Here is an 18,081-nt window from a genome sequence, read left to right as displayed (position 1 = left end):
AGGGAAAGATTTTTTTTTGATGTCCTTATAATTTAGAATTTGAGGGAGTAAAAACCTGAAATGTCATCAGAGATCTGATTATTAGTTCATCGTTTAATGTCATTTTCTTTATATTATAGTTTTATTACTTCTAATCAAAGACTTTTTTCTCTTTCTGCATGTGTTTGTAGACTACTTATTGTAGAATACTTACACCGTTCTTGATTTTTCACTTTGAATTTCTTATACCTATCATCGTAGGAAATTGTATTCATTGAAAATAAGCAAAATACTGTGGTGTGCACCTGTCACCCCAGCTACTTGGGAAGGCCTTTCTGGACAACATAGTGAGACCTTGTTTCTTTTTCTTAATTTTTAAACATATTTATCATAATTTATGATTTTCATACAGTCATTATATAACCGTGCAGGGCACAGTACGATTTTTAAGGTGTGTATGTGGTATGTAATAAGGAATTGAAGGATATAAACTTATTTACCAACTTCAACATTTTACATTACATTATGTTGTGAATATTCAAAATTCACTTTACTGGTAATTTTGGAATTATGCGTTGAATTGTCAATGACGTTCTTTACTGTGAAATACAATTTTAAAGAAAAACCAAGTGTTTAAAAATTAGACAATGAACAGACTCATAAACTAATAAAGACAGATTTTAGAAAAAAAGACCCTTTTTTAAAAAAATACATACATATATATGTATATATCCTTTTTTTTTAACTACTTATTTCTGGAATCGAAGGCACATGGAAATAGCCACCTTTAACTACATGAGCATTTACTATACGCTTACTGTATATGTGGATGTGCTTAGTCTGGGGTTAGGGTTTACTAATAATTACCCTTCAGCATTGGTAGACACTTAGAATGTCCACATTGAACTGAGTATTTAGACGAAGTCGAATAACCGTGTTTGACGACTGCCCAGTAACAGCATTTAAACCCGGCCCTGGAGACTGAGTAGGAACTAGCCTTTGCACAGGACCCCAGCACGCCGATCTCAGCAGAGGAGAACCTGCTAAGGAGGGATGAAGCAGGAAAGCAGCCAGACTCCTCTCGCTGCCATGACAAAACTAGGGCCTCTGCTTGAAAAAATGTTATTTAGAAAATGCCAAAGGAATTCTGAATTAATCTAATTCAGAACTATCAATTAATTTTGTGTATTTATTAAATTCTGAATTATTAAATATAGTGCAAGATATATTCTCCATTCCCAAAGTATTTTGATACTTATGTCAAAGGTCAAGTTCATTTAGCTGCACGCTCCATCAAGCGAGAGAGTACAGTGATAGAGGCCCACCAGGAAGTTTATTCATTTGTGATTTATTTATTATTTCCTGGAGTGTTTATTCAGTGTTAATTAAGCTAGGTGTCAGGGACGCTAAGATGCAGTCTGTTTATTCATGGCAATAGACCGATACATCAGTGGCAATACAACATGTCAGGCCTCAGATAGAGGTAAATCCTTAGAGGAGGTAAATCCTTAGAGGAGGTAAACCCTTAGAGGAGGTAAATCCTTAGAGGAGGTAAACCCTTAGATGGAGGTAAATCCTTAGAGCAGGTAAATCCTTGGACAGAGGCTACATGTCCACATGGTTCACATTTGGTGCGGTTTCCAGGGTGCGTTTGAAATGTGCAAGGAAAGAGCTTCCCTCCACCTTCTTTTTACCTTTATTTTACATACTGGTGTAAACTAGGTAAGTTGTATCAGATACGATGCTATTGTGTTGTTGGAAAAGTATGACGTGTTTTTTCTACGTTCTATGAAAAAAATGCATCAAGATTTTCTGATGATCCAATATTTACACAATCCACAAACTTTAAGCCAGTACAAATATTTTTAGTGAGAAATAGTTATAGATTTATTATTGCTTTCTTTCTATTCTTGTGTGTGTGCGTGAGTGTATAGTGGTATGTGGGCACTTGAATGTGTGATGTTTGAAGGCTGTTTTATTGTTCCTGACTAGTAGTTTTACTTCAGTCTGTGTTCCTTTTTCACAAATGACATATCCCTATACTCCAAAATTTAGAAATAAGCTTTAGTTTCTGTTTGAGTATGTACTAACATTTTTCACAATTTTTAAAGTTAATTTATCTGTACTAAATTACTTTTATACGTTTAATTATTTTGGTGGTTACTAAAAATTTAATAATTACTTTGTGTATGAAAAGACCAGTAGAAAATTTTAACTAGACACAGAAAAGCCAAAGATTCCAACAACTACCTAGTGATTTCCTGCCCATCAGTTATTTCCATTGTGCCACACTCCCTATGGCAAAAACCTAAGATGGTAAATAAATTAAAAATTGATTAATGAAGCTTTAAAAATTGTTCAAATTAAAGAGATTTAATAGAGAACCAGATTCAACAAGTGATTTCAGATCTGATAAAAAGAGAGAGGGAAAGAAGATTAGAGAAAGGAGAGAAGGAAGGGAAAGAAGGAAACCAAGAAAGGAGGGAAGGGAGAAAGGGGAGCCAGCAAGTGGCATGGTGGTTAAGGTGCCAGACTCCCACAGGGCCAACCACAGTTTGAGTTCTGGGCATGGTGGCTTGAAAATCACACTGGGCACATGTGCATGTGTGCTCATAAACCCTGGAAGGAGAATGGAGAAGGGATTATGGCATGGCCATTCTCCCAGGGGACTGGGGGGACTGATTTCTCACTTTCCCTCTCACTGCTTCTCTTTCTGGTCCCTCTCTGCAAGCACATGCACTCTATGGCAAAAAAACAAACAAACAAACAAACAAAAAAAAAACTAAAATAAAATAAAAAACTAAAAAGAAAGAAAGAAAAAGAAAAGGAAGGAAGGGCATGAGAGGAAAAAGTACTCTGTGACAGATGGTTGAAGTCTACATAGGAAGTTTGTTGTAGTATTTTTGAAAGCTCTCATAATATGGAAGGTATTCAAAATGAAAACTTAAAAAAATCACTACACTAGGCAGATTAACTCATAACAGGGAAGAATAAAGAAAAAGCAGCATTTAATGAGTACCAGATTTTACTAGCCATCCCTTAGGGTGACATTTATTTTGTTAAAAAAATCCTGAGATGTTAGTACTAAAATATGTAAGATAATCTGGCATGGTCTATATTCATATGACGCTGGCTACACTGCCTTGTCTTTAGTCATGAACCTGCCCTTACTGTCTGTTCTCCGTTTTTATGATTTGTGTCTTCCATAGGGATCAGAGAGGTAGGGAAGAACACAGCCCTCCTCCTTCCCACTTCCCTTCTTATGATGATAAGATCATTCAATCCTCACTTCTCACTCTCATTGTATTTATTCACTTGCTGTTTTCTCAGACTCTTTCTCCTGTGGCCTACAAAAATGCATTATTAATATGTATTAGCATTTCTTTAACTATTCCAAAATAATGAGTGGTCAACCAATTAAGAACAGATGTATTCTACTTCATCATTGTTGGAGCACTTTGGCTCACAAAATTGTTGTCATTTCAATACAACTCAATTAAAATGCTAGCCTTGCATTCTAAGGAACCAACAGTGAATACAAACATTTTCTATACTCTTAACAGGATTCCTTAGCTTTGTTTATGTTTAACAAATTCCCTTACTACTTAATTAAAACTAAGAAGAAAACACATGTATTTTGAAATGTCTTGCCAACCACTCTCCATGGAACAATATAAAAATTCTATTCTAAATTGAACCTCACTGTTTATGTTACACTGTTTATGTTACTCTTTTGTAATTTAAAGAAGTTTTTCTCTTATTTTATTTATTTCTGTTATTGTGATTTCTAGTTTATTTGTAGTCATTGTACATCTTCTGGGTTACAGTATGTTTTTTCAAAGCATGAATATAGTGTGTAATAATCAAGTCAAGACTATGGATATATTGATCTTGTCTGATATGGAATATTCATATTATGTTATGTACATTTGGTATTAGTTCTAGCTTTTGCTTTTGTTTTCTTTTTGGAAATATATATTGAATTGTTAACAAATTATTTTCTGTTATGTTATACCATTTTCTTCTGAATTTAAAATGCAAGAATGGCTTATTTAAGTGAAATACACATAGGTGGTGATGAGAAAAATGTCAAATTTAATTGAATAAATACAAAGTACTTTTACATGTATTAAGCTCTCCTGAGTGCCAAAAACATTATTTTTTTAATAATTATAATTCTGTAAGACAGGTATTATTCCTATTGTCTATTGGAGAACAAAATCTCATAGAGACACAAGTTGTTCCACTGCGTCTGGCATTCTTCTCTCAACACCAACGATTGGAGGAATTTTGAATACTTCTTAAGTGTTACATCCTTGGGCTAATACTCTGGACCAACTGTGCGTCTTCTCTCATGCAGGCCCCACCGAAGACGGTCCCATTTCTCTCTCTTTCTCTTTAAAGTTGCTTCTACACACTCTATGTCCCGGAGTACTTTTGTCCTAAATTTGCTGAGGGAGTTGTTTCTTTCCATTGTTTCCTTCCGTCATTGCCATCAAAGAAAGAGAGAGAGAGAGACCTCTTACAGTTAAAAGGTTTAGTTGATGGTCACTGTGTGGTAATAGAAATATAATGTAAAATTATACCTATACCTTTCTTTTTCTGTTCTTTATGTTTTGCTATAGAGTCTGTGTGTGGTTACTGGAGAGAGAGAGAGAGGAGAGAGAGAGAGAGAGAATGAGAAATCGCCTGGGCGGGATGGTCATGCTCTAATCCCTTTCCATCTTGTCTCTTCTCTGGCTTTTGGGTGGGTACATGCACACACGCACATACATCCAATGTGCTTTCAAGCCACTGGTTCCAAGATGTGACCGGAGTCGGCCATGTTGGAGTCTAGCACTTTAACCACCATGTCACCAGCTGGCTCCATAATTATGTCTTTGTACATTCAACAAACACATAGAATGAGCATTTGGGATGGTCAGACCATCTCATATGGGCAGATTAGATGGAATGCCCAGTCCAGCAAAAACTAAAGAATGTAAAATAAATAAATAAGACATTACAAAGTACATTACAGTCAGAACACAAAAGTAACACAAAATAAACATTAGACAGAAATATACAAAATTATTATAGTCTATTTTTTCTGAACCTACTTGGTGTAGTTCTGCAATGTAGAGCTTCTGGAATCCTTTCTTGTGGGGTAGGCATTGTAGCTTCCTCATTGTGATGCTTCAAAGCAAACCATGCATTTAAATGGCTAGGCACATTCTTACACAGTCATGACAATTAGAAATGAGCACACGGGTTATTTTGACCCAGTAGTCCTTTTTGCACCTCTTCTTTTTCTTTTTCACTTCTTTATGAGATTAGTTTTTCAATGTGCACAGGAACCTTGCCAGTTTTGATGGTCATTTTACTGTACGGACACATCAGATATAGACAATGTGCTCACTAGCCCGAATCAGGGAATGCTGGCTAAGGTTTTCTCGACAGGCAGACTAGGAGAAGCGCGGACACTAATAGCCTTAAGATGAAGTAGAGAATAAGGTTGATGGTGATGGAAACTGGGGCTGGGAGTTAATAGTGCTCCAGCATCCTAGGCCATTCTCAAAGAGGAATGATGTACGTGATCCAAAACTAATGAAATGGTGCTTTTTCTCTCCATAACCATCTCTATTTTTAAAAAATAAACTGGTTAAAATAAATATTTTATTCTTATTTTGAGAATCAGGAAAAGTTAAAGTGATCAATAATACAGGAAGAACAATCTTACCTGTTTACCTTGGAGATAGTGAAACTTGAAATTTGGGGCCTGGAAAACAAAAAAATATACACAGTATTTCCCTTGCAGGCAGCCCTCAGCAGTCATCCTCTCTTTTCCGTGTTTTGCTCTACGCCCAACTGTCAGTAATCCGAAGCTATGGCCACAATGTGTTCCTCTGAAAGAGGCATCATTACAGGGCCACATAGCTCACAAGGAAATAATGAGTAAATAAACTCCCCAAAATGTAACATTTTGGAAATAACCACTAAGTTTTACTTGATGTTAAGATATCAGCCCCATTTCAGAGTATGTTTCTTTTTCTTTCTAGGGAATACGTACCAAAAATGAAATTGATTTTTGTTTCTCTTTTGTTACTTTCCAATAATATATAGACAGTAACTTTCACATAGCACAGAAGCTAGCTGCAGAAGATAAATGATTAAATGGCATTTTATGTGTTCTTTTCCAATTTAGGAGATTCCTTTATGATTATGGTTAAAAAAATTAACATTAAATGTATCATTTTAATAATTTTAAGTGTACAGTTCAGTGGTATTAAGTGTACTCACTGTTTTGCAATGTTATCTCTAGAATGTTTTCATCACGTCAAACTGAAACTGTACACCATTAAATATGAGTTCCTCTCTTCTCCCTCCTTCACTCTAGACCTTCTTATTACTTTCTGTTTCTATCATTTTGATTTCTTTAGATACTTCATATGATTAATCTATCATATGTATATATTTATTATATATTAATCTGATGATAAACATTTAGGTTGCTTCCACTCTTGGCTAGTGTGAATAATACTGAAATGAACATGGGCTTATAAATATTTTGTCAGGATCTTGCTTTGAACTCCTTTGGATATATACCCAGAAGAATATTTGCTGGATCACATGACAATTCTACTTTTAACTTTGAGAGGAACCTCAGTAATATTATCCATAACAACTACACCATTTTACATTTCTGTCAGCACAAGGATTCCAAATTCTTTGCCTTCTGGCTAACATGTATCTCTTCTCTTGATATCCTGGTGGGTGTGGGTGACATCTCTTTGTGAGTCTGATTTGAATTTATTCAATGATCAGTGATAGTGATGTTGAGCAATTCTCATGTGTTCCGTGGCCATTTGCATATTTACTTTGGGGATATACCTATTTAAGTCCTTTGATGATTTGCTAACTATGCTCTTTGGAGGTTTTTGTTATTTAGTTGTAGAAGTCCCTCATATGTTCTGGATATTAATGCCTTATCAGATACAGGATTTGCAATTGCTTTCTCCCATTCTGTAGATTGCCTTTGGTGTGCAAAAATTTCTAAGTTTGATGTAGTCCTGTTTGTCTATTTTTTATTTTATTGCCAGTGCTTTTTGTATACTATACAAGAAATCATTCCTAAACTTGAGGCTCTAAATCTGTTTTCTTCTAAAGGTGTAACAATTTTGTTATAGGATGGGAGGGAGTTTAGCTGCATTGTGTTAATCCTTGGTTAGGTCCAGATCTCTGAGAATAAAGAGCTGCCCTGAGATGCATAATGAAAAACAAGGGCTTGCTAAGTAGGAAAAAGGAAAGAGAAATTTTAATAGAAAAGAAATACACTCCCATGACAGAAAGGTGTGCAGGTGGGCAGCTGCCAGAGAAGGGCAACTGCACTGGACATGGAGTTAGGTCTTAGTTTTATTAGGAGAGTTGGTAATGAATGGGGGGGGGGGTCTGTCATAGTTTCTGACTTCTTTGATTGGAATTTGCAACTTTTTCCTATGCTTGTGCATTTCTCTCTCAAGTGAGGAATTTAATTATCTAATCGCACATGTTTAGTACCCTACTAGTTCACTGCCCCTGTGAAAATTAGGATATTGCCCTAGCATCCCATCCTAGTGGTGGATTTCTGTGTGTCTATTTGTGATGGCAGGAGGGACGGTAACAAACTTCCCTGGCCAGGTGGGAGGAATAAGAGCTCACAAAGGATCTCCTTGCATTCCCTATTCAACTGTGATTGATGAGGTTGATGGTCTTCTGTTATCTTAGGGCTGTCGGTTCATTTCTAGCTAATGGCCTATCACAGTTTTAGGTCTTATATTTAGGTATTTAATCAATTTTAAGTTAATTTTCATAAATGGCGTAAGGTATGAGTCTGACTTCATTCTTTTCTATGTGGATATTTAATTTTCCCAACATCATTTGTTGAAGAAACTATTCTTTCCCCATTGTGTAGCCTTGGAACCCTTGTTAAGAATCCTTTGGTAAATCATTTTTTTACTTTAAAACATATTTTAACAATCTTGACTCAAAATGAAATTTAAAAAACTAATTGTTTTAACATGATTTTATTATCATATTGCAGTTTTTCTCTATGAGATCAAAATATTTTCAAAAGTGAGTCTGGTGGCAGAATAGAAAGTAGACTTGTATGCTGGAAGAGTGTATGTTAAGTGAGTAAATAGGATTTGGTGGGTCTGAAAAGAAAAGAGGATAACCCAGAATAGTCAACATCATGAGATTTAAAGCAGGAAAGAGATGGAATGCAGAGAAAGAAATGACCAAACTTTGCAACTGAGAAGATAGGACAGGATAGCATGGAGGAGTTCCAGTTGGATTTTTAGCTAGAAAGATTTGAGGTTGTAATCTTAGTTTTAAGTCGTTTTGTGGTTAAGATGAAAATCCTTAATGAGCTCTTTTTCTTATTCACATTCCCAAGTCCCTAGAAGGATGTCTCACAATCATTCAGTGTCTCATGTCTGCAAAACTGCTTCTTTAATGTTCAGAATGCACTCTATTTTTGAATTACTTAGCAATTTGACTCGAAGAATCAACCACAGTCACCTGTATCCAGGCAACAGCATTGATAAACAATGAAAATTTCTTTCCTACCGCTTTATACTTTTAAGTCATGTAATGTGGACTCCAAAATTATTAGATTTTATGTCTCCAGAAATGAACCACTATAAACACAACATTCAAATATGGCTACCCATACCTCATTCAAAGACAAAGAGAAAGAAGTACAGAAACCTTGACATCTTAAAATTCTAAATGTTAGATGTCATCTCAGAAGTAAACATTCTGTACTTTTCCTAGTCCGGATTTCTTTTTAAATAATTTGTTTTGTTTTTTTAAAAAGAAGCACTGTATTTTTAAAATTTTCATTCTAAAGCCATAGTTTATTTAGTTTTATTGTAAGAGAATTGAACATAGATTGGACCAGCCAATAAGCTGCAAAGATGCTGCCTGACATCTTAAAATATCTCCTCTCATACTCCTTAGGATCTCTTAATTAGAGAGGTATCCAAATTCCATGTGCAGTAGTGGCCCAAGCCAATACCTTGATCACAGTAATTATCTGTTTTTATTTATTTCCCCCTTAACTAACTTCTTACAGGCTTGCTCTGATTTTTTCCTTCCAAGGGCCTATGGATTCATGTTTAATTGCATGGCCTCTCTCTAACACCTGAAACTGACTCCAGTAGCCAGGTCATGTAAACAGCCGATTAATACTCAGCCTGCTAAGTAGACCAGTAGTTCCATATAGGATCAATAGAGGGCATTTTTTGGAAAAAATGAGATTTTAGGTGGAAAGACTGATATTACACAAATTGTATTTGAATGAATAATTGAATAAAAATTGGGGATACCTGAGACTATGAAAGAAGTCTCATCATACTTATAATTATGAGTTTTAAGATTTTCTTAAATTTAAAAGTATTGTTTGTTTTTTTTTTAAAGTTTTTTGTTCATGATTCAAGTAAATTAGTCATTTTTTTTTCTGGAAAATTATTCTAATTCTCCCTGGTAAATGAAAAGTTTGTTTTCATAGTCATTATTGTTCTATTTTATAAAAATAACATGTTGCTATATTAGGAAGGCAATTACTCATATGTTGTAGAAGCTTATAACCCAGGCCATGAAAAACTAAATAAGTGGGTTTCCATTGGCATGGTGGTTAAGGCAGCTGGATTGCACATAGTTGACTGTGCTGTTCAAGTCCCAGACCTCACAGTTTGAAAAACATGCCAGGCACATGTATGGCCAAAAGGAGAATGGAAAAGGAGGGATTGTGGCATGATGATTCTCCTGGCAGGACAAGAACTTCGTCACTTTCTCTCCTCTCTTTTCTCTCTCTCAATCTTTCTCTCTCTCTCTCTTTCTCTCTCTCCCCAGTGAGTGCACACACCCTATGGAAAATTAAAAAACAAAACAAAATTTGTGCCTAATTATTAATGATCTAAGTAACATTAAGAGGAAAAACGTCTTTGAAGTCATTGTGCAATAAGTATCACTTTTAGGCCTCCGAAAAATTGGCCAGACCGTGGATGAGAAGTTCAATGGCAAGTTCTAGTGAGAGTGAGTGGTCTGTAATGACCCAACTGTTAGACACAGCACTAAGCCAGTTTAAAAAGTAGTAAAGTAAATGCTTCACCGGATAGCACGGTATAAAGAATTCTGCCAGTGCACATCACTTGAACAATTAGCACACTGTACCTATTTCAGAGCACTGAGTCATTTAACCCCTCATTCCGTGCCTTAGCTGAGTCCCAGGGTATTGACTACATAGGCTATCAGAAATCGAGCACTTACTACCCTACCAGGTCTGAAGACGTGTCTGAATTAGTTGGCTGGACTTTAAGATAGCAACGATCATTTTTTCCTAATATAAAACTCAAGAGGCTTTCTAAATTCACTCTAATAATCAGTTGGTTTCAGGTGGATGCTATGTATGGATGTTGGATATATAGACAGACAGACTGACTCATAGGTGAACTATAGCAGACACGGAAATAGAATCAAGTAGTGAGGGAAATTCTATTCTGGAGAGTAAAAATTGGAGCTTGACAGAATAATCTTGGACATTCTGAGCCTAGGCTACAAAAGTACCTGATGGTTTGCTCCATCTTCCATACTATGGTTTGATAGTGCAATTTTGGAACTGAATTGATTAGAATTTCATCTTGAAGATGTAACAAGATTTCTTTCAACTACATGGAAGGTAGAAGTTGCTCTTCAAAGCCTTGATACATTTTTATAGTACTGTTATATAAACACAAGATTTTTTCACCAATAGACCAGAATAGTCAAAATAGGAAAATCTTTTAACTTTGCTATTACATGGACTTTGGTATGAGAATCATTCATTCCTGAAGAATTTCTTTACAGATATTTTGATCTATAAAGACAGACCAGTGGCATTAACCCCAAAAACAACGTAATAGAAAGATCATTGTATTATACATTAGATGGAAAGGAATCTTGAAGGATAAGGAGGTGTACTTGTGTGTGCGTATGTGTGTGTATGTGTGTGTGTGTGTATGTGTGTGTGTGTGTATGTGTGTGTGTGTGTATGTGTGTGTGTGTGTATGTGTGTGTGTGTGTATGTGTGTGTGTGTGTATGTGTGTGTGTGTGTATGTGTGTGTGTGTGTATGTGTGTGTGTGTGTATGTGTGTGTGTGTGTATGTGTGTGTGTGTGTATGTGTGTGTGTGTGTATGTGTGTGTGTGTGTATGTGTGTGTGTGTGTATGTGTGTGTGTGAGAGAGAGAGAGACAGAGAAATAGAGAGAAATAATGACAGAACATGAACAAATGGAATTGTAGAGTGGATACTATTGAGTTACTGTAGACATAATTGTTTTATTATTATGGTTCTTGGCATACTACATGTTGAATGATAATTAGTTTATTAATAAATCAATTTTTCATGGATATAAAGGTTCATTTGAATGCAATTGGAGTTATTCAGTATTATTTTAAGAGGAATGAAATAAAATCCTAGATTTCGCATTGGGTGGCATAAGCTATATTCAAAAATCAAATTTTCATGTGGGTATATTTGTGATGTAGAATTATAGGTAAAAAATTTCTAGGATATTCTGTTCATGTTTTTTCATTTGCACTCTCACACACTCACACATACACACGCAACTCCTTTATCCTTCAAGAGTCCTTTCCATATGATGTACAATAATCTTTCCATAATGTTTTCAGGGTTAATACTATTGGTCTGTCTTTATAGATCAAAGCATTTGAAACCAAATCCTTCAGGAATTTAAACTAATGGTTCTTATCCCAAAGTTCAAGCAATATTAAAAAATAAATTAAAAGAGTTCTTTGACATGCTTTTGTTTAGTACTTTATTATGCTCTAATTTATATGAATATTATATATTTGAAATTTTAAAAATTACACAAAACCAATTAAAAGGCAATAGATGAGATCAAAAGACGTGTCATTTGAAATATATTTTTTAAACCTTAATCTCAATCTCATGAATAATTAATATCTCTAGAGTTTTACACACACACACACACACACACACACACACACACAGTGAACTAGAGTCTGAATTTGTTTCTTAGAGTCTTTGGTATTATACAAAGAAAAGAACTAACCACTTTTGCTTCATCACATTTTTCAAAATGGTTCAAGATCTTTCCTTATCTATTGCTTCTTACATTGATCCCAAAGAAATTCTTGTCCATATATTTTGATTATATGTTTAGACACATACTGTTATCATAGCCTAGTTTTCACAAATGCAATTGAATTTCCTATTTATAAAATAAAGAATTATATGTGAAATAAAATAATTTGTATCACAAATTTGACCCTTTAAGTCTTTAGGTGGTCTGCAATAAGAGAGAGCACTACTTTTTAACATAATTTTAGTTTATATGAGCTCACATTTTTTTTTACACAGACTGAAACTACAGTTCCATAATACATCAGAGGAAATTTAGAAAAAAAACAAGAACTTTAGTAGAATGTAAAGTGTTATAACAATAAAGCAAATGTTTACATTTAAGTTTTATATTATGGAAAAAAGGGAACATATACAGGAGAGCAAATAGTACTTTTTTAAAACTTAGTTTCATAAACTTGATGAGATTGGAAATTATATCATTGAGCATAGTTAATCAATTTAGGTCGATTAGTAGGTGGATATATTTGGATAGTCTCATGACAGGTATGATAACATGCATTTTGTGTAGAACAATATAACCACCAAGTTACTTGGCCCTTAGAATATTTTTCTTAAGGTCTTTCAGAACGTTTCCTTTCCTTTATCCATGCCCCCTATTAGTTACCAGTATAATTTTGGAACTCTTTGGGGAAGATAAACATCATTTTCCAGATTTCAATCACTACTACTCTTCATAAAGGCAATCATTTATTTCTGGAGGAAAATCATTTTTACTGTGGAACTTGGACAGTACCCACCTTAATTAACACAGGCTTCATTTGTATTTAAATCTGATTATTTCATTCTTGTCAACCTGAAAGGATGTTTAAGGTATCCTTCATTTCTGTTTTCCAGGTTTCTTGAGTACAGGGGATCAGGCTGCAAAGGGAAACTATGGACTCCTTGATCTCATACAGGCTCTAAGATGGACTAGTGAGAACATTGGATTCTTCGGTGGTGACCCCTTAAGAATTACTGTTTTTGGATCTGGCGCTGGGGGTTCATGTGTCAACCTGCTGACTTTATCCCATTATTCTGAAGGTAACCGTTGGAGCAATTCAACCAAAGGTATTATGCAGGTTGCAAATTTTGACAATTTTGGTGTCTGCATGCCGCCGCCATCAGTACTATGTGATCCTGTGTATCTATTTCTCTGTTCCAATTTAGTGTTAGGTTGACCTGAATAGCTGTTTAACTGTGTTTCTTCAGATTTTCTATGCATGTTTAAATTTTTGTCAGACTCTTTTCCTTGTCTCCTGTGGAGCTCTGTAGGGATGCATACTTCACAATAGTTAAGACTTATGGTTACTTTTCTGTCATTCAAGGGTGATTTTAAGGAAAATCAGACAAAGACATTCACAGTTCTGTTATATTTGTTTATTCAGAAATCAAAACAAAAGTCAGGAAGTTTTAAATGCAGGGATTACATATAATCTATTTCCAAGACAATAGACATTTAAATCTTTTATTAGTCTAACGCTAGCAAAGCAGTCATAAGCTAGTTTGTCTGGAAACATGTGATTTTCATTTGTTGTCTGAGTAGAGAATGGACGTTTGATTATTTGCATGCATGATCCAAAATTGTCAAGGCATTAAGGTCGCTAGCAGAGCTTTTGACTAAAAAGAAAATTATGTTTGGTTTAGATTTTTCTATTTTCAACCTCAAAAGTAGTTCCTTCCCCCCTCCACCCAAAGTTTAGCAAAGCAGCCTGGAGTACTAAAGCAGCTTCAATTTGTGAAACTGTTTTTCCAATTTCTGTTTTCTTTCTTTGACATTCTTTTTTTCAAAATGCCTTTTCAAGACTAATCAAAATTTTTTAAGGTTTTTATTTTTTGTGCTCACTAGAGAAACATAGAAGAGACAGTGAGAGGGAAAGTGAGAAATCAGCCCACAAAAGGGATGACCATGCTGTGATCTCTTCTCCTCCGCTCTGTTCTGGGATTTGGGACATGCATGCACGCACACCCGACATGATTTTTAAGCCACCAGGTCTTGGACTTGAACCGTGGTCAGCCATGTGGCAGTGCACCACATTAAGTACACCACCTGCTGGCCCTCAAATTGTTCTTTATGGACTCCATTTCACCATGTGTTTAATCATCCATTCTAACTGCATTAATTTGAAATATCCAAAAGAACAGAAATTTGTGTTGGAGAAATCTACAAAGTAAATGCTTTCTGTTTTTTATGTATAAAAGAGAAAAATATGTTACAACATAGATCTACTTTTTTGTTGTCATTTTATATATATACATATATATGTGTGTATGTGTGTGTGTGTGTGTGTGTATATATATATATATATACATATATATATATATAAATTATACACTGTCAAGTGTAATTCATGAAGCACATTATTTTGTAATATGAGTTTTATGATATAAACACCAGACACAAGATATTTATTCTTGGTCTTAAAGATACACTAATGTGAATTCAAAAGAACAGCAAGTCCTTAAATAAGTGTGTGTGTGTGTGTGTGTGTGTGTGTATTTGGAGAATCCTATATTATTATAAACTTAACTCATTGACATAATTTTTATAACATCTCATTTATATCAATAGGGTTTTGATTGAAGATGACAAAACGACTCAAATGAGAACATTTCTAATTACATAGAAATGTCGGTCTGCAATGAAATGGCTTACGTTGAAATAGCAAACTCTGTTTAGATATACTTCTTAATTAAACACATTATATTATTCTACGCTAAGGACTGTTCTAATGCCAATATTTACTGAGGTCAGAATTAGGCAACCTCTACAAACTTCCAAGGCACATTTGAACTTAAATGTTCTTTTTCTCCTATTTTTTTCCTAATTATTTTTTTCTAAATGTAGAACAAAATTAGGCACCAAAACTACTTTAGCCAGTATTAAACTAGCACAAGATAACAGACACATTAATTCAAAAGCCAACATTACTTTTCATCTACTGACACTGTGGTAAACAGAAACAACAGTTGCAAATACAGCACTCCAATGCACTCTTCAAGTATGTCTGTCCATATCTGATCAGGAACATAGACTTTGATTGGGTCTAGTTTAAGTCATCCCCAGATGGAGCTGTCTGATCTGACAAGGACATGCTCAGAAGATCTCTTGAAATCATCAGGTTGATTCTGTCTCCTATGAAGATGCGGCTTTAAGGCTGCAGTCTCTGCAGACAGCTGCAGCAATCATCAGGTTGATTCTGTCTCCTATGAAGACGCGGCTTTAAGGCTGTAGTCTCTGCAGACAGCTGCAGCCGTGCACAGGCCTGCATCTACTACGTGTGAGCCACAAGCTGCATGCACACAGCCCACACGCAGTAATTATAAAATGCAGGGCTCTCCCATTACCGTCTAGATGGAATATTTTAGGATATATTCAACATAACATACATTTTTCTCTAAGTCTTCTTGGTATATTTAGTTAATGCTGTTGAAATCCTGAAGTGGGAAACAATATTATACAAATCACAACTTTTATTTTAGTGTAAAATTTTTAAGTAGTAATTCTCAGAGCAAATGTTGACAAATAGCTTATATATGTTTTAATGATCTGTATTGATATCATTTGCTCTAGTACACTTTGCTCTAGAAAGCTAAGCATATGTTCATAAACTTGTTCAGAAACCAGAATAGTTTAAATTAGTATTGTTTGACTTTCTGTGTATTTTTAAATTACCTAGAAACATGATACAGGTATTTTAATACATGTGTGTGTTTGGAGAAAAACCTAAAACTTTCCTTCTACTTCAGAAACTGCATCAGCTCCTTTATATGAAAGAGTTCTTATCTCATCAATACATGTGAATGATTAAGTATGTGTTTAAATAACTGAACTACAAAGCTGTATTTGAAAATTGAAAATAAATGTAAATTTTTAAAAGAAAATAAACTATATTTTTAAAACAAGAACTTTATTAAAAATACCCCAATGAATAAAGTGCATTTGTAAATCTGAATTGTATGCAGCACTTATCAAATTGTATTTACGGCCATCATTTCCCATTTTTAGATGCAATTAAAGAAAAAGCAGTGATCTGTGTACTTTTCGTCTTTATGATAAAATATAAAAATGCATAGGCAACAGTGGAAAACATTGAATCATCTCCCACTAAATCCTTCTGCTGATGGTTTTTTCTATAACCTAGTGAAAACACTTCCAATGTTATGTCTTCTGAAAAATGGATATTCAGCATACTATGTTTGACATGAAGATCTGGAAAGAGTATGTCTACAGTGCTACTGTGTTTTGTGTACCCTCAGGGCCATCCCCAGGGTATTAACAAATACCCAGCCCCGTAGTTGTGTGAGACCATAACAATTCTTTTCCTCAAAAATACCTGGTTAAAAACATACATACATAACCATTTTGAACAAAGACAGATGCAACCAAATTGGAGGAAATATCCAAAAAAGATAATACAGAGCCTGATGTGGAGTTAATAGGGAAAGGTCTGGCCCCATCTGGTTGGTGTTGATGTTTCAAGTGTTTACATGTTCATTGAAAAAAATACCTGAGGTTGCTTACCACTAGTTATTTACATCTTCTCCATTCCTTTCTTTGAGACTCCACACAATTGAGATCTTTTCAATCCTTAAAGCAGGCCCCTCTCAAAGCACAAGACTTAGGTCCATCACTCTGATTCCCTATACCCTGGGGATGACAATGTATATCTTCTCTTAAGCAAGAATGTCTCTACTTCCCTGTTTCTTGAGTTGTATCTGGGTTTTGATATACATGTCTTAAAGATTAGATGTTATTGTTTTGCCATATTATTCAAAGGTTATCTAAAACTCTTTGTTGATTTTCCCATAGGTCTTTTTCAACGAGCAATAGCTCAAAGTGGAACAGCCCTTTCCAGCTGGGCTGTTAGTTTCCAACCTGCAAAATATGCTAGAATGTTGGCAACAAAAGTTGGTTGCAATGTGTCAGATACAGTAGAGTTAGTAGAATGCCTGCAGAAGAAGCCTTATAAAGAACTTGTTGATCAAGACATCCAGCCAGCCCGGTATCACATAGCCTTTGGACCCGTGATTGATGGTGATGTCATACCAGACGACCCTCAGATATTAATGGAGCAAGGAGAGTTTCTGAACTATGATATCATGCTGGGAGTTAACCAAGGCGAAGGGCTAAAATTCGTTGAAAATATAGTAGATAGTGATGATGGTATATCAGCTAGTGATTTTGACTTTGCCGTTTCCAACTTTGTTGATAACTTATATGGCTATCCTGAAGGCAAAGATGTTTTGAGAGAAACTATCAAATTTATGTATACAGACTGGGCTGACCGTCATAATCCTGAAACCAGAAGGAAGACATTATTGGCTTTGTTTACAGACCATCAGTGGGTGGCACCAGCTGTCGCGACAGCAGATCTTCACTCAAACTTTGGCTCACCTACGTACTTCTATGCCTTTTACCATCATTGCCAAACAGATCAGGTTCCAGCGTGGGCTGACGCAGCCCACGGAGATGAGGTTCCCTATGTACTGGGAATTCCCATGATTGGCCCTACAGAGTTATTTCCTTGCAATTTTTCCAAAAATGACGTGATGCTGAGTGCAGTCGTAATGACATATTGGACAAACTTTGCTAAAACTGGGTAGGTACCTGAGGGATGAAGTTGGTCTAAGATGAATGAAAACATTCTTTTAAGTAGTTCAAAATATGTATATTTTGGTTCTGAATAGTGTAATAGGTTAATACCAGCAGGCTTCTTTACTCAGTATTAATTCTATATTGTGGTGTTTCAAGATTTCATTGTTTTATTAGAAGTATAATTCCTTTTTAAAAGTTAATTAAGAAAGGCTTATTTCAATATTGCATAACTTAACAATTAAATGTAGTTTTGGTTTTGAATGATGTAAGGCTTACTGCTATTGGTCTATGGTAACAAATACTATTTTATAGCATTTCCCAAGTCACGGTATGATACAA

At 35.1% G+C, this 18,081-nt stretch overlaps 1 protein-coding gene across 1 annotated transcript in view; it reads left to right on the top strand.

Annotated features, from left to right (window-relative positions):
* The window catches only part of LOC102488139 (neuroligin-1), a 502,350-nt gene that overhangs the window by 481,065 nt on the left and 3,204 nt on the right, over positions 1–18,081 (top strand). Inside the window, exons 3-4 of the mRNA XM_027774418.1 lie at positions 13,002–13,187; positions 16,957–17,746. Coding sequence (XP_027630219.1) covers positions 13,002–13,187; positions 16,957–17,746 — 976 coding nt within the window. The remainder of the gene's footprint in view (positions 1–13,001; positions 13,188–16,956; positions 17,747–18,081) is intronic.

This window comes from Tupaia chinensis, unplaced genomic scaffold, assembly GCF_000334495.1.
Source record: "Tupaia chinensis unplaced genomic scaffold, TupChi_1.0 Scaffold000430_1, whole genome shotgun sequence".
In the NCBI taxonomy this organism is placed as follows: Eukaryota; Metazoa; Chordata; class Mammalia; order Scandentia; family Tupaiidae; genus Tupaia; species Tupaia belangeri.
The sequence above is the reverse complement of the archived record's forward strand: the minus strand, read 5'-3'. Positions and strand labels throughout refer to the sequence as shown.